We start from the raw sequence: 24,445 nt of genomic DNA on the forward strand, positions 1-24,445 counted from the left end.
CCAAGAAAAATAATTTATTAATCTACCATGAAATTATAAAAATAATGATGTACAAAATTTTCTATATTGTTGAATTTAATTTGAAGGGCCATCTTTTATTCTCGATTAAGTAACTTTGTGTGGAGGTTATTAGTAAATAGTAGTTATCAATGTCGTGTTTATTTACACAATGAGCAAAACTAGAAGTCGGCATCATTATGTCAATTTCTCAAATTTAGAGTCCTAAAATTCAAAGCACAGAGCTACTGGTTTAGATTGAGCTTTTGTTCTCATGGTACATAATCTGTTTTCAGCTATGAGTTTGGAAGACATTTCTCTTGTGTATTTCATGGTGTCGAGTAAGTGATGAGTTATAGCTGAAGGCTTTTCCACATTCATTACATTCATAAGGTTTTTCTCCTGTGTGATGCCTCTGATGTTTCTTAAAGGATGAATCATGCCTGTACGCTTTTCCACAGCGGTTGCATTCATATGCTTTCACTCCTGTATGGACAGTTTTATGGTTGCTAAGGTGTATCCTCTGCCTAAAGGCTTTCCCACATTCTTTACATTTGTAGGGTCTCTCCCCAGTATGGATTCTCTGGTGATGCGTCAGATAAGCTCTATGACTAAAGGTTTTACAACATGCAGTGCATGCATAGGGCTTCTCCCCAGTATGAATTCTTATATGTTCACTAAGGTGTCTAATCTGTCTAAAGGTTTTCCCACATTCATTGCACGTAAAGGGTTTCTCTCCAGAATGAGTTCTCAAATGCTGGATCAAGCTAATGTTCTGGCTGAAAGCTTTCTGACATTTATCACATATGAAGGGTTTCTCCCCAGTGTGGGTTCTATGATGCTGATTAAGAGATGAGCGATGTCTGAAGGCTTTGCCACATTCTTCACATTCAAAGGGCTTCTCACCAGTATGGATTCTCTGGTGTGTGGTAAGGGATGCACTTTGACTGAAGGCCCTACCACATTCCTTACATCTGAAAGGTTTCTCACCAGTATGAATTCTCATGTGTTCAGTAAGGTGAATGGGTTGTTTGAAGGCCTTTTCACATATATTACATTCATAGGTTTTTACTCTTATGTAACTTGTTGGATGATTAATCAGATCTGATTTGCATTTGTTTCTCTTTCTAGGTGTGTCATACTTACGGAGCCTCTGTTCTATAACAACATTTGAACTAACAATATTTTTGCCAAATTTGTAAGTTTCTTGGCTTCTCTTCTTATGGATCATAATGGTTTGTCTCACATTTCTTCCACGGTGATCCTGGTGCTTTTCTAACTCATCATCATATTTTGAGACTTTCTTCAATGTGGAATAAATGACATCATCTCTCATTAACCTTTCCATCATCATGCCATGATATAACTGTTTTTGTAAAATGTTGTATTTTTCATTTGATGCACTGGTTTCTGTTTTACTCTCCAAGTCTGAAAGAAATGGAAAAAATGCAAATAACTCATATTCATTATGGTTTGAAAAGTCAATTATTATCCTGAGTATGGAATACAGATTTAGATAACAATACATATGAAGTACATGAAATTTTGAGTATATTTAATTTTTTGCATGAGGCATGTGGGTTCTTAGTTCCCTGACCAGAGATCCAACCTGTGCCCCATGCATTGGGAGCATGCAGTCTTAACCACTGGAGTACCACGGAAGTTCCATGAAATTCTGAATGTATTTAAATATGGTTATGTAGCCTGGAGACGTAATGGGAAATTAAGACACAATGAACAAGGTCAATGTGTGATTTTATATACAGAGTAAAAATTTGAACATTTTAAGCTTCTTCTTTCTATTAATACTAAAAAATGATATTTCAGGGCTATGTCTTAACAGTGTCTTTTTACCTGATAACTATTTTTGGAAAACATTCTCAAAAAGATAAAAAGATTTCCCTCTTCCTACTCCAGCTAGTTCAGAAAATAGGTTTGAGGGAATTCCCTGGCAGTCCAGTGATTAGGACTGCAAGCTTTCACAGCTGAGGGTGAGAGGCAATGCTTCAAAGCTTCAGTGCTTCATCAAGGAGCTAAAATCCCACAAGATATGCAGTGTCGCTAAAAAATAAAAAAACAGAATAGCAATAAAATGTATGTCCTTCAGGATGAATCTGACAAAAGATGTATAATGTATACAAGACTTTTATGGGGGAAATCCTGAAAATTTATTTTAAAAAATTAGAAAATATCAATAAGTGGAACAATATACCATGTTCCTGGACAATAGGACTCAATATCATAACATTAATTGCCCCCTAAATTGATCTATAGATTCAATATATTCCAATCAAAATACCACCAGAGAATTTGTGTGCATGTAAATATAATTCATATGGAAAAGCAAGGGGCTAACAAAAGCCAGGACAATTTTGAAGAACAAGATATTAAATCTCACTATGAAATACAGTAATTAAGACAGTCTGACATTAGAGATAGAAAAATGGAACAGAACAGATAGAGCCCAGAAATAGACTCAGGCATATAAAGAAACTTGGCAGGTGACCAAGTAGCCTAAACTATTCAATAAATGGTTCTTGGGCTTATTATCCACATGTAAAAAGTTAAACTAGAGCCTCACCTCACACTATATATAAAATATATACAGATTTAAACCTAAACATGGAAAATAAAATTTTAAAGATATAAAATAATATATATTTTTTCTATAAATCAATAAGGAAAAAATAATAGAAAGATTTGCAAAGGATATAAACAGGTAATTTACAGAAGGGCTTCCCTGGTGGCTCAGACAGTAAAGTGTCTGACTGCCATGCAGAAAAGAAATCCTGGAAGGATGGCTAACAAACATGAAAAACATGCTCCCTCTTATTAGTAATCGTGAAAATTAAAAAACAAGACATCATATTCAACCACTGAATTTATAAAAATGTGAAAGTTTGATAACACCAAATGTTGACAAAGACGCTGAGTTCTGGAACCTCTCAAAACTTTCAGATGGGAGTACCAACTGGTGCAACTACTTTGAAGAAAAATTTCCTGAAACATAAAGGTAAATCTGCTCTATGACCCAACAAGTCTGCTTCTATCAAATATCTCAGAGAAATACTTACACAAGAATTACATATACAAAGTTTTATTGCAGTATCTCTATAACCCCCAAATTTAGAAACCTCTAAATTTCTATCAACAGGAAAATGGATAAATTGTGCTTTATTAACTCAAAGGAAATGAATGATATGGATAAATATGAATGAATAATATGGATAAATATCAACAGTGTTGAATGAGAAAAGCAAGTGGAAGAAGTACACATACCATTTTTTTTAAAGAATAAGAATATGCAAAACAGTATTATAAGTAGTAATTTACGTGCTATAAGTCACAACAAGATCCTCTATGATCCACCTCCTAGAGTAACAGAAATAAAAAGAAAAATAAACAAGTGGGCTCTAATTAAACTGAAAAATTTTTGCATAGTAAAGGAAATTATAAACAAGGTGAAAAGACAACCCTCAGAATGGGAGAAAATAATATCAAATGAAACAACTGACAAAGGATTAATTTCCAAAATATACAAGCAGCTCACGCAATTCAATACCAGAAAAACAAAACAACCCAATCAAAAAGTGGGCAAAACACCTAAATAGACATTTCTCCAAAGAAGGCATACAGATGGCTAGTGAACACATGAAAAGATGCTCAATATCACTCATTACTACAGAAATGCAAATCAAAACTACAATGATATATCACCTCACACTGGTCAGAATGGCTATCATCAAAAAATTTACAAGCAATAAATTCTGGAGAGGGTGTGGAGAAAAGGGAACCTATTGCACTGTTGGTGGGAATACAAACTGATATGACCACTGTGCAAGACAGTATGGAGATTCCTTAAAAAACTAGGAATAAAACTACCATATGATCCAACAATCCCACCACTGGGCATATATCCTGAGAAAACCATAAGTGAAAAAGACACATGTACCCCAATGTTCATTGATGCAGTATTTACTATAGCTAGGACACGGAGGCAACCTAGATGTCCATCGACAGATGAATGGATAAAGAAGCTATAGTACATATATACGACAGAATATTACTCAGCCATAAAAAGGAACGTGAGTCAGTGCTAATGAGGTAGATGAACCTACAGCCTATTATACAAACTGAAGGAAGTCAGAAAGAGAAAAAAAAATTGTATATTAACACATATATACGGAATCTAGAAAGAGGTACTGATGCACCTATGTTCAGGGCAGCAATGGAGATGCAGACATAGAGAACAGACTTATGGAAATAAGTGAGTCGGGGGAAGGAGAGGGTGGGATGAATGGAGAGAGAAGCATGGAAACATATACACCACTATATGTAAAACACATGGCCAGTAGGAATTTGCTACTCAGAGAACTCAAACCAGGTCTCCGTGACAACCTAGAAAGGTGGGATGGGGTGGGAGGTGGGAAGGAAGTTCAAGAGGGAGGGGACATATGTATACCTATGGCTGATATATGTTGATACATGGCAGAAATGAACACAATATTATAAACACAATTATCTTTCAATTAAAAGTAAATTCAAAAAATAATGTTATATATTGCTTGGGAATATACACATTAATACAAATATGAAGACACATATAGGAATGACAATGTTTCAAGTTAGAAGAGTTAGTTATTTCACAAGCAAGGATGGGAGTACTGGGGTTTAAACTCTGTTTTATTTCTTAATTTAGGTAGAAAGTACATAATAGCAATTTATTGTAATGTTCTCTGTGCCTTTCTAAATGTCTAAAATATTTCACAATAAAAGCAAAGTTTAAGAAGACTGTTAAAGATCACTGGATTTGATGAGAAGGAATCCCATGGTCATTTCTCTTGCAGGATTTTCCATAAAACATTTGTTACAATAAATAAGGATACTTTAGTTCAAAGGAGAGTGAGAATCAAAGTTAAGATTGTAAAATGAAAGTTGGTGAAAAGTGGAAATAGGATGCAAGAGAGAAGATTAAAGATCTGGAGAATGCAGTGAGTCCGGAAAAGAGATCTGCATTCTGTGAGAAGAGACTACTACGCACATCTCAGAGCATGGGGAAAGGAGCTTTCGACTGGCAGACTTTAGGATATTGAAGAACGAAGGAAAACCTTAATGAAGAGAAGACTTATCTTCCCTCCAATTCCAGAGACTTCTGCTAGGTCAGATGAAGAAAAGGACTGCAGACAGAGGGATGAAATCTAGTTCAGAGCATGCCTGTCCACCCGCTCAGCCTTTCCGCAGCCTGGGAAGATGCGGGGCACTCTGGCTTACATATTAAAAGGCACCATCTGCCTTGGCTCACCTGAACTGGGATCTCCTGGGCCTTCTTTCTCTGTCATCCATGGCTCTTCTCCTTTCTCCAACTGGGAAATCACACTAGGTTTGGAAAGCTGACAACCTGCTTATGGAGTGAAAAAAAGGGTATGAATATTTATGCTGAGGTCAAAGAACCATCCCTGGGATGTAGTTTCAATCCTCAGGTATTTAGGGTCTCTGAAGATGGAAAGGGGCACCATAGCATGTTTTCCTATTCTCGCTCTACAAAGTAAAGTGTTCTCCAAAGGGAAGAGATTCAGATATGTCCTGGTTTGATTTTCAAAGGTATGCAACATCCATCTCCAACACAGAACCCAAGACCAGGCTCCAGGGAATCTACTGCATTTAATAATTTAGGAATTATTAATACTAAATTAAATATTAATCCTGTTAATAGGCAGGATTCTGGATGTATGTGTAGCCTGTCCTTACCCACTGAGACCAGATTCCCATAGTTCTCCAGCATCACCTCCCGATACAGATTCCGGTGAGCAGGCGCCAGCTGCCCCCACTCCTCCTGGGTGAAGTCCACAGATATGTCCTTGAAGGTCAACAGTTCCTAGAATATCCAATATATTCCTTTTCAGCCTGAGACCACCTCCATCAAGATCCAACATGTTCTGACAGTCTTCTGAGAGATTCTAAATTAGTTTTACTGAGAGTCTCCTCTGGATCTGTTTGGTAATTCCCTGGAGACTATCATAAACAATATATGAAAGGACAGATGGTTATTATACATGTCTTAGAAAAAAAAAAAAATGAAGCAGGATATTGGCACCAGGGAGAGTCACAGTGAGGATGGGGAAGATCTTTCGTGTAGGGTGTTAGGGTCAGTCTTCCTAAAAGGGTGATATTCAGAGACATGAACTCAGTAGGAAAGACCCACACAGAAATCTGAGGGGAGAGCATTCCAAGCAGGAACAAAGGACCTGAGGAGTGCATGTCCTTGGCTTGTCTGAGGAGCAGGAGAGTGGCCAGCATTGCTGGAGGCGGGCAAGTGGAAGCAGATGAGACCAGAGGGCCCAAGGGACAGGGAGAGAGGCTTTCAGTACTTACTGTCACAAAGACCAATGCATTCCTCCAGGGCTGAAATTCTGGGGCCCTGCTGGAGTTTAATGCAAGATGAACAAAACGGTTTGGAACTGTGATCAAGTTCTTCCTTAGCTCAAATACTGAATAGATAAAAAAGGATCAGCCCTTCAGCACTGATGGCATGGGGTGCTAGTAGTTGGGTTCATCAGAAGTGAACTCAATCAAGGACCCTGGCAGTGGAAGGTCCATACCTTCCACTGCAGGGGGTATGGGTTCAGGCCCTGGTTGGGGAGCTAAGATCCCACATGCCATGCAACCAAAAAAAAGAAAAACAGTGAATTCAATCAAACTAAAGTGCATCTCAGCCAGAGCTCAGCCACAGCTCTAGGAAAAATATGAATAATCAGTCCCTCACCTTAACCACCAGTCAAGAGGAAAAGGCTTAGAGTTTTCTGCAAATAAACAGAACAGACAAAACAAACAGACTATATCTATCTATACATATATACATTTATTAATTGTTTATCAAGAGAAACTATGCCATAGACCAGATATTCATGCTTCACAGTTAACAAACATAGGTCAGGGATGAATTTCACGCAACTCAACACAAAGAAATTTTTTACATTCTGAAATCACTTTGCACTCTGAAAGATGCCAGCCTTTCTCATTACCTTAAAATTTCTCACAGAACCATACTTTCTGCAGAATCTGCATATGCCTGCGTTCTTGTGGTTTGCTGTTGTTAAGTCGCTAAGTCATGTCTGACTCTGCTGCCCTATGGACTGCAGCACACCGGGCTTCCCTGTCCTTCACTCTATCCCAGAGCTTGCTCAGACTCATGTCCATTGAGTCAGTGACGCCATCCAACCATTTCATTCTCTGTCGCCCCCTCCTCCTCCTGCCCTCAATCTTTTCCAGCATCAGGGTCTTTTCTATAAATCGGCTCTTCACCTCAGACGGCCAAAGTACTGGAGCTTCAGCTTCAGCATCAGTCCTTCTAATGAATATTCAGGGTTGATTTCCTTTAGGATTGACTGGTTTGATCTCCTTGCTGTCCAAGGGACTCTCAAGAGTCTTCTCCAGCACCACAGTCTGAAAGCATCTTTGGGGCTCAGCCTTCTTTATGGTCCAAATCTCACATCTATACACAACAACTAGAAAAACCATAGCTTTGACTAAATGGACCTTTGTCAGCAAAGTGATATCTCTGCTTTTTAATACGCTGTCTAGGTTTGTCAGTTTTTCTTCCAAGGAGCAAGCATCTTTTAATTTCATGGCTGCAGTCACCATTCACAGTGATTTTGGGGCCCTGCTTTGGAGCAGGAGAAAATAAAACCTGCCACTGTTTCCATTTTCCCCCCATCTATTTGCCATGAAGTGATGGAAGTAGATGCCCTGATCTTAGTTTTTTGAATGTTGAGTTTTAAGCCAGCTTTTTCACTCTCCTCTTTCACCTTCATCAAAAGGCTCTTTAGTTCCTCTTCACTTTCTGCCATTATGCTGGTATCATCTGCATATCTGAGGTTGTTAATATTTCTCCTGGCAATCTTGATTTCAGCTTGTGACTCATCCAGCCCAGCATCTCACATGATGTACTCTGGACAGAAGTTAAATAAGCAGGGTGACAATATACAGCCTTGACATCCTCCTTTCCCAATTTTGAACCAGTCCATTGTTCTATGTCCAGTTCTAACTGTTCCTTCTTGACCTGCATACAGGTTTTTCAGGAGACAAGTAAAGTGGTCTGGTATTCCCATCTCATTAAGAATTTTCCACAGTTTGTTGTGATCCACAAAGTCAAAGGCTTTAGCATAGTCAATGAAGCAGAAATGGATTTTTTTTTTTTTAATTCCCTTGCTTTTTCTATGATCCAACAAATGTTGGCAATTTGATCTTGGGGTTCCTCTGCCTTTTCTAAATCCAGCTTGAACATCTGGAAGTTCTTAGTTCACATATTACTGAAGCCTAGATTAAAGTATTTTGAGCATTACCTTGCTAGCATGTGAAATGAGTGCAACTGTACAGTAGTTTGAACATTCTTTGGCATGGCCTTTCTTTGGGACTGGAATGAAAACTTGACTTTTCCAGTCCTGTGGCCATTGCTGAGTTTTCCAAATTTGTTGGCATACTGAGTGCAGCAGTTTAACAGCATCATCTTTTAGGATTTGAAACAGTTCAACTGGAATTCTATCACCTCCACTAGCTTTGTTTGTAGTAATGCTTCCTAAGGCTGCCTTGACTTCACTCTCCAAGACGTCTGGCTCTAGGTGAGTGACCACACCAACACGATTATCTGGGTCATTAAATCTTTTTTGTACAGTTCTTCTGTGTATTCTTGCCATCTCTTCTTAATCTTTTCTGCTTATGTTAGGTCCTTGCCATTTCTGTTCTTTATTCTGTCTTTCTTGATTCACCAAAGCAAACTTGTAGAAAGTTGCAACTCCCAGCAAAACAATGATTGCTCTAACAATATGAAATTGCAGATGCTTGGCCAGGAGGCCACACATCTGAGGTTTCATTAAAAAACTGGAAGCCATCGTAGTTATTCTCAATACCAATGTCCTTCCAGGCTGATGGGGAAATGGATCTATCTATGCATATTTCATCCTCCACTGTTCTTTTATACATAATATCTGAACCATAATAAAAAATTATTAGGCAAGTGAAGGAGGAAAATCTGACCTATAATCAAGAAATAAAAACATAAGAAGCAAAGACCTAGGTCACCAAGTCCCTGGAAGAAGCAGACAAGAAATTTAAAGCAATTATTAAAATATACATTGAAGAGTTTACAATAAAATATGGATGTAATAGGTCAAAACGCCAGGGTAATTGAGGAGAGATAGAAATGCCAAAAAAGAACTAAAAGACAATTCTACAACTGAAAAATACAATATCTGAAAAATCCACTGGATGGGCTTAACATCAGATGGACCCTAGTAAAGACAAGATCAATGAAACTTAACACAGGTCAATAGACAGTATTCAAATGGACGCATCAAAAGAGAAAAAGAAAAAAAAGGGGGGGTATAATATTACATGGTCTAATATACATGTAATTAAAATCTCAGAAGGAGAAGAATGAGAAGAAAAGAATATTTGAAGAAATAAAGGCTGAAAATTTTCCAAGATGGATTAAAAAAAATCAACCAATAAATGCAAAAGGCAGCAAATCCTCCACCAAAAAAAAAAAAAAAAAAAATTCAAATACCATGTCTATGCACATCATTAAACTGCTGAAGAGCAAAGATAAAAGGGAAGATTATAAAAGTAGTGAAAAGAAAGTAGGAAAGGAAGAACAGGAAAACCAGAAAAGTTAGTATAAAATAAACAAAAAGACATGTCACATCTGGAGTAAGAATAAGAAAAATAGCTCACTTTTTATCTGAACCAATATAAGCCAAAAGACAATGGAACATCCTTAAAGTGCTTAAAAGAAAAAAACAGTCACCCTAGAATTCTATATGCAGTAAAAGATCCTCTAATAGGGAGACCATATAAAGACACTTCTAGATCGCCAAAGCTGTGAGAATTCGTCATCTGAAGACCCACACTACAGGAAATGCTAAATGATGTTCTTTAGGCTGAAGGGAGATGATATCAGAAACTTAGAACCTAAAGGAAGGACTGAAAAGTGCTCCAACTGGTAAAGTGAAAGAAAGTCACTTAGTCGTGTCCGACTCTTTGTGACCCCTATGGACTAGAGCCTACCAGGCTCCTCTGTCCTTGGAATTCTCTAGGCAAGAGTACTGGAGTGGGTTGACATTTCCTTCTCCAGGGGATCTTCCTAACCCGGGGATCAAAACCAGGTCTCTTGCATTGTAGGCTAGGCGGATCCTTTACTGTCTGACCCATCAGGAAAGCCTGCACTGGTAAATACGTGGGCAAATATGAAAGGCTCATTTTTTTTCCTTTTCTTTATCTCTTATGAGACAGTTTACTGTTAAAGGCAAAAATAAGGACATGTATCATGGGATATATAACATGTAAAGTGAAAAGCATGATGACAACATACAAAGAATGGGAAGAGTAAATAGGAATATATGATTTTCATATTCTTTGTGAAAGAGTATAATAGTAATGCAACTGTGACACATTTAAAATGCACATTGTAATGGCCAGGACAACCACTAAAAACAAATCAAAGTAGAGCTTAAAAAGTCAAGTCACTAGACGACATAAAATAGAATACTAAAAAACTGCACAATCCAAAAGAAGGCAGGAGAGGAAGAACAAAGAAATGAAAGAAAAGGTTTGACAAACAGCAAACAAAGGACAAGAATATACACTTAAATTCCAGGCATATCAGTGATTGCCTGTGTGCTCAGTCACTTCAGTTGTGTCCTACTCTTTGTGACTCTATGGACTATAGCCCGCCAGGCTCCTCTTTCCCTTGGGATTCTTCAGGCAAGAATACTGGAGTGAGTTGCCATGCCCTCCTCCAAGGGATCTTCCCGACCCAGCACCTGAACCCATGCTTCCGGCGTCTCCTGCATTGCAGGCGGATTGTTTTGGTTTTGGGGGGCCTGCACCGGGTCTTTGTTGTAGCAGGCAGGATCTTTAGTTGTGGCATCTGGGATCTAGTTCCCTAACCAGGGATCAACCCCAGGCCTCCTGCATTGGAAGCACGGAGTCTTAGCTACCGGGCCACCGGGGAAATCCTGTAGGTGGATTCCTTACCCACTGAGCCACCTGGGAAGCTCCACATCGATGATTATGTAACTGTTAACAGACTAAGCATGCAAGGCCCAGCTGTATCTAAGAAGGCACACTTCAAATATAAAGGCACAAATAAGTTAAAAGAATGAAAAAAGCCATACCATACCAACAATAACTAAAAACACTGGAGAAGTTACATTAAAGCAGACAAAAGTCAGCTTAGGAAAAAGAGTATGATGAGACATTTCCTAATGATAAACGGTCAGCTCATTAAGAAGACAATAATCCTACGTGTATATGTGCCTGATAACAGAATTTGACTTGACAGAACTAAAGGGAGATATGAACAAAACCACAATCATTAGAGATTTTAACACTCCTCTCACTAAGTGATGGAACAACTAGACAAAACTTTATCAAGGATGTAGATCTGAACACCTATCAATCAACTTAACCTGACATTTGTGAGCATTATACCTAACCACTGCCGCATACAGATTCTTTCTCAAAGTTTTTATTTTGAGATTATAGATTTATTAGATAATTTTAATCATAGATTTACATGCAGTTGTAAGAAATAATGCAGAAATCCCATGTTGTCTCTCTCTACTGGGGGCCAAACAGAGTTTTGACTGGAAAAGGGCACAAGTGAACATTCTGAGAGGCAGAAATGCTCGACTTGGTTACCTGATGTATAAATGTCAAAAGAGAACCATATACTTTTTTAAGTGTTTTTCCTATATATAAATACCTCAATTTTAAGAAATTTAATCTTTTCCCAGTGCTAAGAATCCCACCAGTATTTTTGACTGTCAGGAGGTGAGAATTAAAGAAAAGTGGAATGCAGAGATAAGGTAACTCTCCAAATAATTAGAATATTACTATTTCTTCCATATTACTGGAAACAGCCCTGGAATGCATTTCAATCCTAAAAGATGTTAGCACCTGAATTAGCTAAAGAAAATGGCATCATAAAAAACCTAAAAATAAAAAAAAAAAATCACGGAGCAAGTAAATACCAGAGATAAGTTCAAATTCTGTACCATCTAATTTCAGAACCCAAGTTCTCACTCAAAACTCTTCTGTCCTCGGATAATGTCTCCTCTTTAGTAAGTCCTCCTTTCGCATTTACTCTAGCTTTCCTTCTTTGTTTCACCTGTGCTTCTACCAGGTGGTAAGGACGTGTTTCCATACTGTGCTGTAACTGCCCAGCCTGTCTAATGTGTGTGCCCCATGGCCTGACCATTTCTTCTCTGCTCATGCCACTATTCTGTGGGTCACCTCATGAAGTGATAAATGTCACCCGTTTTTTAGGATAAAATCCTCATAAAAACTGAGGTTTATCTTAGATCCCAAATGGTACCTGTTGGTTTTCATGGGTTAGAATTAAATCATTCATTTTGCTTTCTCTACAAAAATCTGTATTAGATGTTGGCTGGAAAGAAACATTTTTTTAAAAAAATATTTTTTGGCCACACGGGATGTGGAATCTTAGTGCCCCAACCAGGGATCGAACCTGCACCCCTGCAGTGGGCGTGCAGAGTCGTAACCAGTGGACCACCAGGGAAGTCCGAAGAAACACTTTCTAAGAGGAGGGAAACTGCCGCCACTGTGGACCCGCTTTCTGTACAAGACTAACTTGCACTGAGTTCCCTGGTTAAATTCATTAGCCTCAATATACCCAACTCCCCAGAAAAGGGCAAATTATAATCTTAAAAACTAAAAAGCATGTCAAGAAAGTGACAGGAAACTCCAACCCACCTGGGAGTCTGCTGCTGGGGTCCCGGGGGTCAATTCATCCTTTAAACTTTCTCTCTGGGTCTCATCAGCATCCTGAGATAGCAGAGCTGAGGAAGGAAAAGAGCCAGAAAGTTTGCATTTTACTTTACCACATTAAATAGAAAAACTGCCGGCAGTTCTGCTGAAAATAGTCCTTCTCTGAATACACTCACAAAGAAAGACATTCAGAGCGACTCAAGAGCAGACTGGAGTCTCCTTAATGAGGAGGACCTCCAGTGAGTTGATTGGGGTATTAATGTTTCCCAATGGTCAATGCTGGTCCAAAAGCACTGACCTACCAGGCCATTCCTCTGTTCAGAAATCCTCAAAGGTTCCCTACTTCCAAGCAAGGAAAATCCAAACACTTCCCACAGACTTCATGGCACTCTACAATCTGCCTGAAGCGTATTTTCCCAGCATTAGTTTCCTCTAACCACCACCCTTTATGTGTGGGACACACGCACTGACCACATTCTTAACCCTCAGTTAGACTAGAACAGTCTCCATTCTCTGAACCACTCCTCGAGGCCCCCACTTTTGTATTTTTTCCTAATTCTTCCATAAAAACAATAGACATCTTTTAAGGCTCAATTCAGTGCTATCTGCTTTGTGAAAACTTCTCTGATAAATACAATCAGAAGAATTTTCCTGTCTCTTGTCTTCCAAAAGAATTTTACCATAAAATGTATTTAGGCTACTTTCTCTTCTTAGAGAGATACCCCTGATCTGGGTATGTGTCTATCTCTATCAATTAATAATTAGCATTAGAGATCATTATTCATTTTTCCATCCATCAAGATGCTTAACAAAGTCCCTGTCTGACTTTTCAAGTGTTAAAGATGAACTAAGAGACCCCATGAGATATACTAATTCTTCTGTCCATCCATCTATCCTGACCCGCCAGCAAATACTGTGTAACCTTGGACATGCTTCCCACTGAACTCAAAACAGTTCAAGGTAAAGTGAGAGTAACCAAGCACATTATTCCTTCCTCCTAGCGGGAGAAGAAAAGAAAGAAAAAGCATTGGTTTGGGACTAAACTGAGACTAATAAAGGAAAACCACTGGAGGGCTTAAGGGGGTAGAAACCTTTGACTCTGATGTCTGTAAATCACACTTGTACAGCTGCTGGTGGGGAACACCCTGAATTCTGTCTTCTTGTCCTGTGTTTATTTGAGGACAGGAGATGGGAGCAGCATGGAGCACACGTCGCAGGGACCCAGTGCTTAAGAGCCCAACATTTTCTCGCACAGCCATCTCCTTCCCCAAAGCCACAAGCACAAGCCCCAGGGACCTACTCTCCCAATTTTCTCCCCCAGAGACCACTTCAATGATGTTTGTACATATTTTCCCCAAGCAGATTGAGAACCTTTCTTCCTCCTCCATCCCCCCAACCATCAGCCTACTCTCACCTCCTCCTTCAAACATCTTGGTCACATCCTCCCACAGGGGCGCCCCCTCCTGGGCCTTCTCTGGATGGTGCAACTTCACCCACGTGCTGGCCTCGGTGGGCAGGGTGATCAGGAGCTGCTGCAGCATGATGGTGCCTCCTGACTGACCTTGTCCACTTCTGGTGAGGAAACGGCCGGAGCCTCTGCTGAGATGCCTCACAGCGGTGTGGTCCTCCTGTAACCACAGACTCCTGCCCTCAGGATTCTTGCGTGTGCCTGTGGCCCCAGAACCTAGGGGCTCCTAGAAGCTGATACGGCTCTCACAGCTCTGAGAAACTGCTTCCTCTCTAAAATTAACCCCTGCCTGCTTGCAGGGAGGCTGGTTGAGTAGGTCTGAGTATATGCCTCTTCATATTCTTCTAGAGGAGCAAAAGGCAGGGAGGAGGGATCCAGAAAACTGATCATACAGACAGAACTCCAGACCTTGCAGAAACATACTTAAAACTGAAAAAAGATCCAAAAACAAAGATTTAGTATCAATGTGAAGATAAGTATAATCTATGCTTTGGATGCAGCTCTAATTTCTAGTTGCATACACACTTTCACAAACAGCACAAATACACACAAATACCAAAGATACACAAACATGCGCAGACCTTGCTTTGACTTCCCTCTTTGGAAGCTCCAATACTTTGGCCACCTGATGCGAACAGCCGACTCACTGGAAAAGACCCTGATGCTGGGAAAGATTGAAGGTAGAAGAAGAAGAGGGCGACAGAGGATGAAATGGTTGGATGACCTCACTAATTCAGTGGACATGAACTTGGGCAAACTCTGGGAGATGGTGAGGGACAGAGAGGCTTGACATGCTGCAGTCCATGGGGTCACAAAGAGTCGGACACGACTTGGCAACTGAACCACAACAACAAGCTGCATACATCTTCTGCTTGGACACAGACAGACTTGGGAGTTTAGAGGGCAAGCTTAGAAATCAGACAGTCTGGGTTAGAATCCTGACACGGGCACTTAAAAGCTCTAAGACACTTCAGTTCTCTGAGTTTCCATTTCATCATCTAGAAAATGCATATAAGAAGTGTACTTCTTAGGGTTGTAACAATGTTGGGAATACAGTACCTTAATAGACATTATTATAAACCTTTTGCTTTAATGTGCAACCAGAACACTACTTTTTAAAGTTATTTTTTAAACAATCAAGGATATGAATTTAAAGTTTCAAGAATCTCAAATATAGTACTTCGAATATAATGAGAACTACCGCAGAACTGCTCCTGGCAGGAAATTTTGGAAACTGCCTAACTTTTCGTGGAAGCCCTTGGCATCTGAACAGGTGCCTCTACAGCGACTAAGCACAGTGTATTAGGGCCTCAAGAACAATCCTAGTTCTAGCTCCCTCAGGGAGCTGGCCCAACTTTTTGAAGTTTGTGGGGCAGGGTGTTTAGCTTCTTGTTTTCAGCTGTGACTTATGCAGAGAAAGGAGCTGTATTGGAGCATATGAAAAATATCCTGTCCCCAAATATATGAAAAGTAAAATGGTTTGTTACCCAAGTGGAGAAACTTTCCAATCTTATTCCCGAAATGGTTAACGACAGAGAAGCTTCATTTAGAGTATGCCCCTTCTCACTACTTCCAGACATGCCTCTCTCGGACCTAAGAAACTGCAGACACAGCGTAGCTTCCCTACTCACCAGAGAGGCCGTGGACGCTGGTACGACCAGAGATGGGGGGCGGAGCCGGTTCTTGAGGCTTTCAGCTCCAGACGGTGTCTCTTTAGAGAAGGACCGGTAAGAGATTTTGTTCTTTCCCAGCCTTTCATAGACAGATCCCATCGACACCCAACACAATGACTTTTTTAAAAAACGCCGAACATTCACGCAGGCTTCCTTCTGAAGCCCAAAGGACTATCGGCCTCCAGACGGGACCAGGGTTCTTTTCTAAATTCCTGAGAGGCGGCCTAGGGCGGGTGCTGAGGCACCAGATAAATCCACAGCCCCTCCAACGTGTCCTTTCCCAGCCACACCCCCGGGAGCTGGGCTCTGGGGACTCGCAAGGCCCAGGGAACCCTGAACCTGCTTCCAACAGACCCGGGCTAGGCTGCTGCTCGCCGGCCGCTGTTCTGATGCCAGCCCGGAGGCAGTGGCGAGGCCCACCGGCGCCCCGCCTGCTGGGCCTCAGCCTGGGTGTCCCGGCCCCTCCGCGGTAGCGAAGCGCCGTTGCCCGCGCCCCTGTTCGCCTTCGCCCAGGCCTTGGCGGGTCCCGGCTGCTGCCCCCGGCGCAGCCGCAGTGCTCTCAACCCGGTGCCCTCGAGTCTTCCGGCGGCTCGGCACGCCCCGCCGCCGGCTCCGCCCATCGGGAGCAGCGAGAGCCCGCCCTCTCCGGGCAGGCAGGCGCTCCCGAAAATCCGGAACCCAGATTCCGCGGAGCGCGCCTGGGCACGCCGCCACCACGACTGCCAGACCCTGGACAGCGGGCACCCAGGCAGACCGCCCGCGTTTCCTGACAGCGGTCCCAAGAGACTAGGTAACCGGCCCAGCTCTTCCCGTGCGAAAGCCCTTTCTCTGTCCTTCATTCATTTATTCAACTATCTTCTGAATCCCTAGGTCTGTTCACACATTGTTACAGGCTCTAGGGAAATACCAGTTATCAAAACTCAGTCCCTGCTTTTTTGGATCTTAATTCTGGGAAAACTAAATAGATAATAATAATAACGTAGAAAGGTAATGTTGTCTGCCATCCCAGTGAATTGCCCACCATCAAGCCATCAGCCACTGCAGACCTCACGAATGGTGTCCCCTGAGGGGAATTCAGGATGGAGACAAACAGGAAACCTTCTGCCCTCTGGCAGACTGTAGATAGTTAAGACGAATATCTAAGGAATAATTTCATTGAGCAGGGCCTTTACCGTCTGCTATGACTTGTTCATGACTTTTAATCTAGTCATCACTGAAAAGATTATTTCTTGTATTTTGAGTTACTTCCTGACCTCTTTCAGATACTGCCTCTGGTGCAACTCGTCCTTCTCCAGAGGATAAACTCTAGTCTCTTTTGGGATGAGGAAAGGTGGTAATGTAAACTCATGTTTACAAAATAAAGAGAAACTCACATAGTTAATCAGCCCTAGTTAATTGCATTTTAAACAAATTAACTTAAAAAATAACCTGCTATCTTAAAAGTATATCTGTTATGATTCACCATTCTTAAAAGCTTATAAATTCTGATGTATTTGTAAAGAAAAGAAAGAGGGGCTTTCCTGGTGGTCCAGTGGCTGAGACTCTGCCCTCTCAATGCAGGGGGCCCAGGTTTGATCCCTGGTCAGGGACCTAGATCCCACATGACACAACTCAAGAGTTTGCATTGCACAACTAAATATCCCGTGTGCTGCAACTAAGACCTGGCCAGCCAAACAAACAAATAAAAATAAATATAAAAAAAAATTTGTGTTAAAAAGAAAAAAAAAGATTTCCTCACCTATAAAAGCTAGGTGAGAAAGTATAGGAATTGCCTTTCTCTATTGTCCTCATAGATACCCAGTTCAATTCAGTTCAAATCAAAACAATTCAGTAAGTATTTATTGAGTCCCTACTGTATGCCAGGCACTTGTGATGCACTAGTAAACAAAACAGATCCCTGCTCTCATGGAGCTTACATACTCCTAAGGGAAAATATGAGTAAATAATAAGCATAATAAATGTGTAAATTATCAATATCTAGTATGTTATGTAATATGTTGGAGAAGGAAATGGCAATCCGCTCCAGTATTCTTGCCTGGAGAATCCCATGGACGGAGAAGCCTGGTAGGTTACAGTCCACGGGGTCGCAAAGAGTCGGACACGACTGAGCGACTTCCCCTTCACCTATGTAATATGTGATATGGACAAAGAAGGAACAGAACAAATTAAGGGGATTTGGGAATATAGAAGTTAGGGGACAAGGAAAAGGTTGCAATATTAGGTAGCATGGTCAGAACAGGCTTCAGTGAAAAGGTAACATTTGAGCAAAAGCGAGGAAGGAAGGGTAGGAAGTCTGAAGGAACAGCTAGTTTAAAGGCCCAGTGGCAGGAATAGGCTAGAGTTCAGAATGGAGGTCCTGGCTGGAGACATGAATTTGGCAGTTGATACAACCATAAAATACCAACAGAGATGTTATTTTAAGCCAGAAGACCATGAAGGATCACTGAGACAAAGACTGTAGATAGAGGAAAGTGATGGCTGTGCTTTTCACTAAAGGAAGCAATCAAAAAACCCAAATTCTTGGGAAATCTAAGACCATAGAAACACGGAAGAACATGTATAAGGCACAGAGAGCACCCTCACTCTGTCCTGCCATCAAAATCATCAGGACTTAAGAGTTAGACGCCAGTTTTTTTCAGGTAAATATACTAATATAAACTATCTAGAGATAATGGAATATATTCTGGATTAACAGCTTTACTTTTGATAGTTCACACAATGTTCAGGCAGTTAAACTGTCTGTTTTGAACTGCCATTTAAGAGTAAGACGCTGAACTTGACCAATCTCCACTGATGTTTGAAAGGATGCAGTACTTATAAAGACAGTGAAGTACTATGGATCAACTCCTCCACTTCCCCTCTCATACTTCCCTGCCTCTCATACTTTGGCCCCTGCAGTCACCGTCTCCCTGGTCCTCTTTGGTGGGCCTCTAAATGTGTTTTTCTGAGGGCTGTTTCAAATACTTTCTCGCTCAAAAGACAACACATTTTTAAATTTAATGCCATACATTTGGCAATTGGAAAGTAAAAGACAATTAAAATAGCATCCACCAATCTTAATATATCTATCTTCAAAAGACATCAATATGTATTAGGAATTATGGTCTAATTTTCTTAGGTGTAGTAATTGCATTGCAGTTAAGTCTTAAAAGAGTGGTGGTTCTCTTTTAGAGATACATCCCAAAGCACTTGTGGATGAATAATTTTTAAAAAAGCATCATTCTGAACTAAAGTCTACATAAATATCTCCATAAATAATTCCTAGGCTTCCACAACAGCATTACAATTGTGATTTTAAAAAAATCTTTTTGCAACAAAATACCAAAGGGATTGATAAGGAAACAAGACTTTTGGCATAGATATGTGAACATACAAATATGACCTTAAATGGTAGTCTAGTGTCAGTATTAATCATTATACATATATTCATTTTACATAGTAGAATGGGCAAATTACAATCCTCAGGCTAAATGCAAACCAACACTTTTGTTTTAAATAAAGTTGATTGGAGCAGAGTTATATGAATTCATTTATGTCAGTGGTTCCCAACTAGGAATTATCTTGCCCTCCTCAGGTCTGGAGAAATTTCTGATTGTCACAGTGGAAGGGGGAACTACTGGCATCCAGTGGCCAGGGACGCTGCTAAACATCCTACAAAGCAGGACAGCCACCTACAACAAAGCATCCCAAAACATCAGCAGTGCCATGGATGAGATACCCATACATTGTCTCTGGATGCTTCTGCACTAAAATGATAGAGCTGAGTGGTTCTGACAGAGGTCATATGGCCTACAACACCTAACATGTTTATTATGTGGCCCTTTACAGAAAACATTTGCCAATTTTTCTCTAGGAAACCAAAAAATCTAAGTACCTCATGTTTAGCTGGTTACCTATTAAGTCTAGAAAACTCTCTTTAACATTATTTCTAGAATGAGACAATTGACATTTTTATTTCTACCTCTAGAAGAGTTATATTTTATTCTGATTCATTAAAGGGATATTTAAATCCGTGACTCTCAAAGTCAATCACAGATCACTGGCTTGTCATGATGATTTCACTGGCCCACAGTGAAACGAGAAAAATAAAGACAAATTTGGAAAATTGCAAATAGAACTGCCTTATAACCCAGCAATCCCACTGCTGGGCATACACACCGAGGAAACCAGAATTGAAAGAGACACGTGTACCCGCAATGTTCATTGCAGCACTGTTCATAATAGCCAGGACATGGAAACAACCTAGATGTCCATCAGCAAATGAATGGATAAGAAAGCTGTGGTACATATACACAATGGAGTATTACTCAGCCATTAAAAAGAATACATTTGAATCAGTTCTAATGAGGTGGATGAAACTGGAGCCTATTATACAGAGTGAAGTAAGCCAGAAAGAAAAACACCAATACAGTATACTAACACGTATATATGGAATTTAGAAAGATGGTAATAATAACCCTCTATGCGAGACAGCAAAAGAGACACAGATGTATAGAATGGACTTTTAGACTCTGTGGGAGAGGGAGAGGGTGGGATGATTTGGGAGAATGGCATTGAAACATGTATACTATCAGGTAAGAAACAAATCACCAATCTATGTTCAATACAGGATACAGGATGCTTGGGGCTGGTGCATGGGGATGATCCAGAGAGATGATATGAGGTGGGAGGGGGGTTCAGGATTGGGAACTCATGTACACCCGTGGCTGATTCATGTCAATGTATGGCAAAACTAATACAGTATTGTAAAGCAAAAAAAAAAAAAAAAAGACAAATCTGGGAGATTTTCATAAAACTAATTTAATGTAAAAAACTGTTCTCTATAATTATAGTCTTCCTATATTTTAAAATAATAAAATGCCCTTTCTTTTCTGAAGCAATGCTGATAATAGGTAGTTTGTTTTTTTAACACAGCAAAATTAGTAATTGTAACATTGGGTCAAACCATTAAAAAAAATGATTCGTTCTTGAAATCTGAAAGTCAGAAAATCCAAATTTAGAGGCTTTTGCTCCAGTTGGGGTATTCTTTGATGTTGAACATATTTCACACATCATTGCTGAAGGAATTTCTTAAGTGTGTTTTGCAGTGTCAAATAAGTGATGAACTATAGCTGAAGGCTTTTCCACATTCATTACAATCATATGGTTTTTCTCCAGTATGAATTCTCTAATGTTTAGCAAAGGATGAATCATGCCTAAAGGCTTTCCTGCAAAGACTGCATTCATAAGGTTTCACTCCAGTATAGACTCTCTGATGGATAGAAAGATGTATTCTCTGGCTAAAGGCTTTTCCACATTCCTTACATTTATATGGTCTTTCCCCAGTATGAGTTCTCTGGTGTTGAGTTAGGTATATGCTGTGGCTGACAGTTTTACTGCATACACTACAAATATAGGGTTTCACACCAGTAAGAATAATCTCATGTTGCCTGAGGTGTCTAATCTGGAAAAATGCTTTTCCATATTCTTTGCATGTAAAAGGTTTCTCTCTGACATGAGTTCTCAGATGCTGGATCAGTCCAATGCTTTGGCTAAATGCTTTCTCACATACACCACATTCATAGGGTTTCTCCCCAGTATGAATTCTGACATGTTGAGTAAGAGATGATGGATGTCTGAAGGTTTTCCCACATTCCTTACACTCATAGGGTTTCTCACCAATATGGATTCTCTGATGTGGAATAAGGGATGAGCTTTGGCTAAAGGCTTTTCCACATTCTTTACATCTGAAAGGTTTCTCTCCAGTATGAATTCTCATTGTTCTGTAAGGTGAATGAACTGTTTGAAGATTTGTTCACATATATTACATTCAAAGATTTTCATTCTTGTATAATTCCTTGAATGATTAATCAAATATAAATTGCAGATATGTCATATGTATGGTGTCTTTTTTCTGGAGGGCCTACTGGTCCTATAACTTTTGAGCTCATATTAATATTTTTCTCAAATTTGTTAGATTCTTGGCCTCTCTCCTGAGTGAGCCTTTTCTTGTGGATCAAGGGGATTTGTCTCTCACCCATTCCTTGGTTCTCCTGGTGGTTTTCTAACTTGTGATATTTGGGGATTCTTCCCAATGTGGAAATCAAGGTGCTTCTTCTCATGAACCTTTCCGTCATCAGGGGATGGTGTAATTCTTCCCATGAAATGTCATTCTTTGAAGTTGTTTCTTTGGTTTCTGTTTCATCCTCCAAGTCTGAAAGAAATCCAAAAATATAAATGACCCATGTTTACTGCACTTCAGAAATAAATGGCCACAGTGCAAAGAGGAGGGAAAAATAATATGTACTAGGTACAGGAAGGCTGAATAGTCTTCAGATAGGATCCTGCCACCTAGAGAGCTAATATGAAAATAACAAAGTGGTCAAAACAAAGAAGCTGTTAAAAGAATATGAGATAGGACTTCCCTGGTGATCAGGTGGTTAAGAATCTGCCTTGCAGTGCAGGGCATATGGGTTTGATACCTGGTCAGAGAACTAAGATCCCATATACCACCAGGCAACTGAGCCCACAATTGGAGATCGTGTGCTATAACTAGAGAGTCTATGCATCAGAACAAAAGATCCCTCATGATGCAACAAAGATCTTGCATGCTGCAACTAAGAACTGACACAGCCAAGTAAATAAATGGAGCTCTGAGGAGCTATACAAAATGAAAGACTTAAAAAAAAATGTATGTGAAAGTGACTTTGAAAACTAAGAGGAATTCATCCATGAGAACTGCAAGAGGAAATGGACTAAGAAGAAAACATCACTGTAAGGGCAAATATCAAGAGATAAGATAGGAAAATAAGAATTTTAACACAATATCTCAACCTCCTATTTCTATGACAAAATTTTATTTACTAAAAAATTTAAGTACCTCATACATTTTGCATGCTCAAATAAAACATTAAATAATATAGAAATGCATTCACTAAAAAAGGGTAACCTCTGTCAATTTCATCTCATTTCCTTTATTCTTTTAGGATTATGGAATGAATCTATTTAGACATTTATCAATAATATATACATGTAAATATGTGCATTTGTGTATATATGGTCATAAATATAATTCTGCATGTTTTTTTTAACTCAACTATATCTTATGCACCCTCCATGTCTGTACATTTAGATTTATATTATTCTTTATAACAACTGCATTCCACTTAGTGAAATAGTGAAAGTCGCTCAGTCATGTCCAACTCTTTGCGACCCCATGGACTATACAGCCCATAGAATTCTCCAGGCCTGAATATTGGAATGGGTAGCCTTTCCCTTCTCCAGGGGATCTTCCCAACCCAGGGATCAAACCCAGGTCTCTGGCATTGTAGGCGGATTCTTTACCAGCTGAGTCACAAGGGAAGTCCAAGAGTACTGGAGTGGGTAGCCTATCCCTTCTCCAGTGGATCTTCCCAACCCAGGAATTGAACGAGGGTCTCCTGCATTGCAGGCAGATTCTTTACCAACTGACCTATGAGGGAAGCCTGTATTCCACGTGTAGACACATTTCTTTGACTTTTCTCTACTGAAAAATATTTAGGTAGTCTCCATTTTTTCCCTTTATTTTTTTATATATAAATTTGTGTATACTTCTGTCAGTGTTTCATAGGATTTACTAAAAATAAATTATTAGGTTATGGGTATATGTGCTATTGGTGAATATGGGTGCCTTTCACTGGATTTTTATCTATCTTCATAATTATTGTCTATATAAGAGGTGAAAAATGGTTTCTTAATTTGTGGCAAAATATTATCTATACTGTAAAATCTTAAAAGACAGAGAATATATATTCTATCCATAGTTCACATGGCACAGCATTTTCAGATGTGATTTTTATAAATCAGATGAGGGAGTTTCCTGGATTTTTACTCCAGTTTGTGCAGAAACAGGACAGCAGTGTAAAAGAGAGGCTCCTCAGGGATTGTGGCAGAGACTGTTAGCTGTTCACTGAAACATCTTCTCCTTATTTTTGGACACGTAACTGTACTATACTTCCCAATCTTCCCTGAATTTGAGTGAAGTAACAGGTCGCCCCCATTAAGTGAATGAGAGTGAAAAGTGATGTAAGCCATTCCAGTTTGGCCCAAATGAACCCCTCTGTGATTTTCCTCTGTGCTGTGCTGTGCTGTACTTAGTCACTCAGTCGTGTCTGACTCTTTGCAACCCCATGGACTGTAGCCCACCTGGCTCCTCTGTCCATGGGATTCTCCAGGCAAGAATACTGGAGTGGGTTGCCATGCCCTCCTTGTGCTTTTCCTCTACTTCTGGCTAAACTGAGATGAGGAGGCGGCCCTCAAGAATGACAGAACTACCATGTGGAAGGAATCTCTGTCCCTGAATGCAAAGTGGTAAAGAACTGTCCACTGAACTAACCAACTCCCCCAGATCAATATATGAGCAAGAAAGCCCTATTCAGTTTGAGCCAAACTTTAGAGTCTATATGCTATAGTAGGTAGCCTAACCTAACAAAGGCATAAGTGATACACCTGCATTAAGAAGGAGATTGATGAGAAGCACTGAAGAAGCAGTAAGAGAGACAGA

At 40.0% G+C, this 24,445-nt stretch overlaps 1 protein-coding gene and 1 pseudogene across 7 annotated transcripts; both read right to left on the reverse strand.

Moving 5' to 3' along the window:
* On the reverse strand, window positions 1-20,868 carry ZFP69 (ZFP69 zinc finger protein). Of its 7 annotated transcripts, none has more exons than XM_040231565.1 (7): window positions 15,883-16,380; window positions 14,198-14,680; window positions 12,769-12,854; window positions 6,370-6,415; window positions 5,746-5,872; window positions 5,300-5,395; window positions 1-1,425 (listed from the first exon to the last, which is right to left on the reverse strand). In XM_040231565.1, exons 5-7 carry the CDS (start codon window positions 5,777-5,779, stop codon window positions 290-292), a joined length of 1,266 nt encoding a protein of 421 aa, XP_040087499.1. In that variant the 5' UTR covers window positions 5,780-5,872; window positions 6,370-6,415; window positions 12,769-12,854; window positions 14,198-14,680; window positions 15,883-16,380; the 3' UTR covers window positions 1-289. The 7 variants fall into 7 exon arrangements, with proteins under 7 accessions (XP_040087499.1, XP_040087492.1, XP_040087493.1 ...); XM_040231558.1 differs by lacking the exon at window positions 6,370-6,415 and having other exon boundaries at window positions 5,300-5,398; window positions 15,883-15,962; window positions 16,279-16,371; XM_040231559.1 differs by lacking the exons at window positions 6,370-6,415; window positions 15,883-16,380 and adding an exon at window positions 14,833-14,903 and having other exon boundaries at window positions 5,300-5,398.
* LOC120856351 overlaps window positions 20,868-24,445 on the reverse strand; it is a 21,747-nt pseudogene continuing 18,169 nt past the window's right edge.

Source organism: Oryx dammah, unplaced genomic scaffold (assembly GCF_014754425.2).
Source record: "Oryx dammah isolate SB20612 unplaced genomic scaffold, SCBI_Odam_1.1 HiC_scaffold_28, whole genome shotgun sequence".
In the NCBI taxonomy this organism is placed as follows: Eukaryota; Metazoa; Chordata; class Mammalia; order Artiodactyla; family Bovidae; genus Oryx; species Oryx dammah.

Coding starts and splice junctions, on each gene's coding strand:
- ZFP69 (XM_040231558.1), bottom strand. CDS start 14,324: ATGCTGCAGCAGCTCCTGATCACCCTGCCCACCGAGGCCAGCACGTGG. Junction 5,873..12,768: donor CCCCAGCAGCAGACTCCCAG/GTGGGTTGGAGT, acceptor TGGATATTCTAG/GAACTGTTGACCTTCAAGGA. Junction 5,399..5,745: donor TGGGAATCTGGTCTCAGTGG/GTAAGGACAGGC, acceptor TCACTCCATAAG/CAGGTTGTCAGCTTTCCAAA.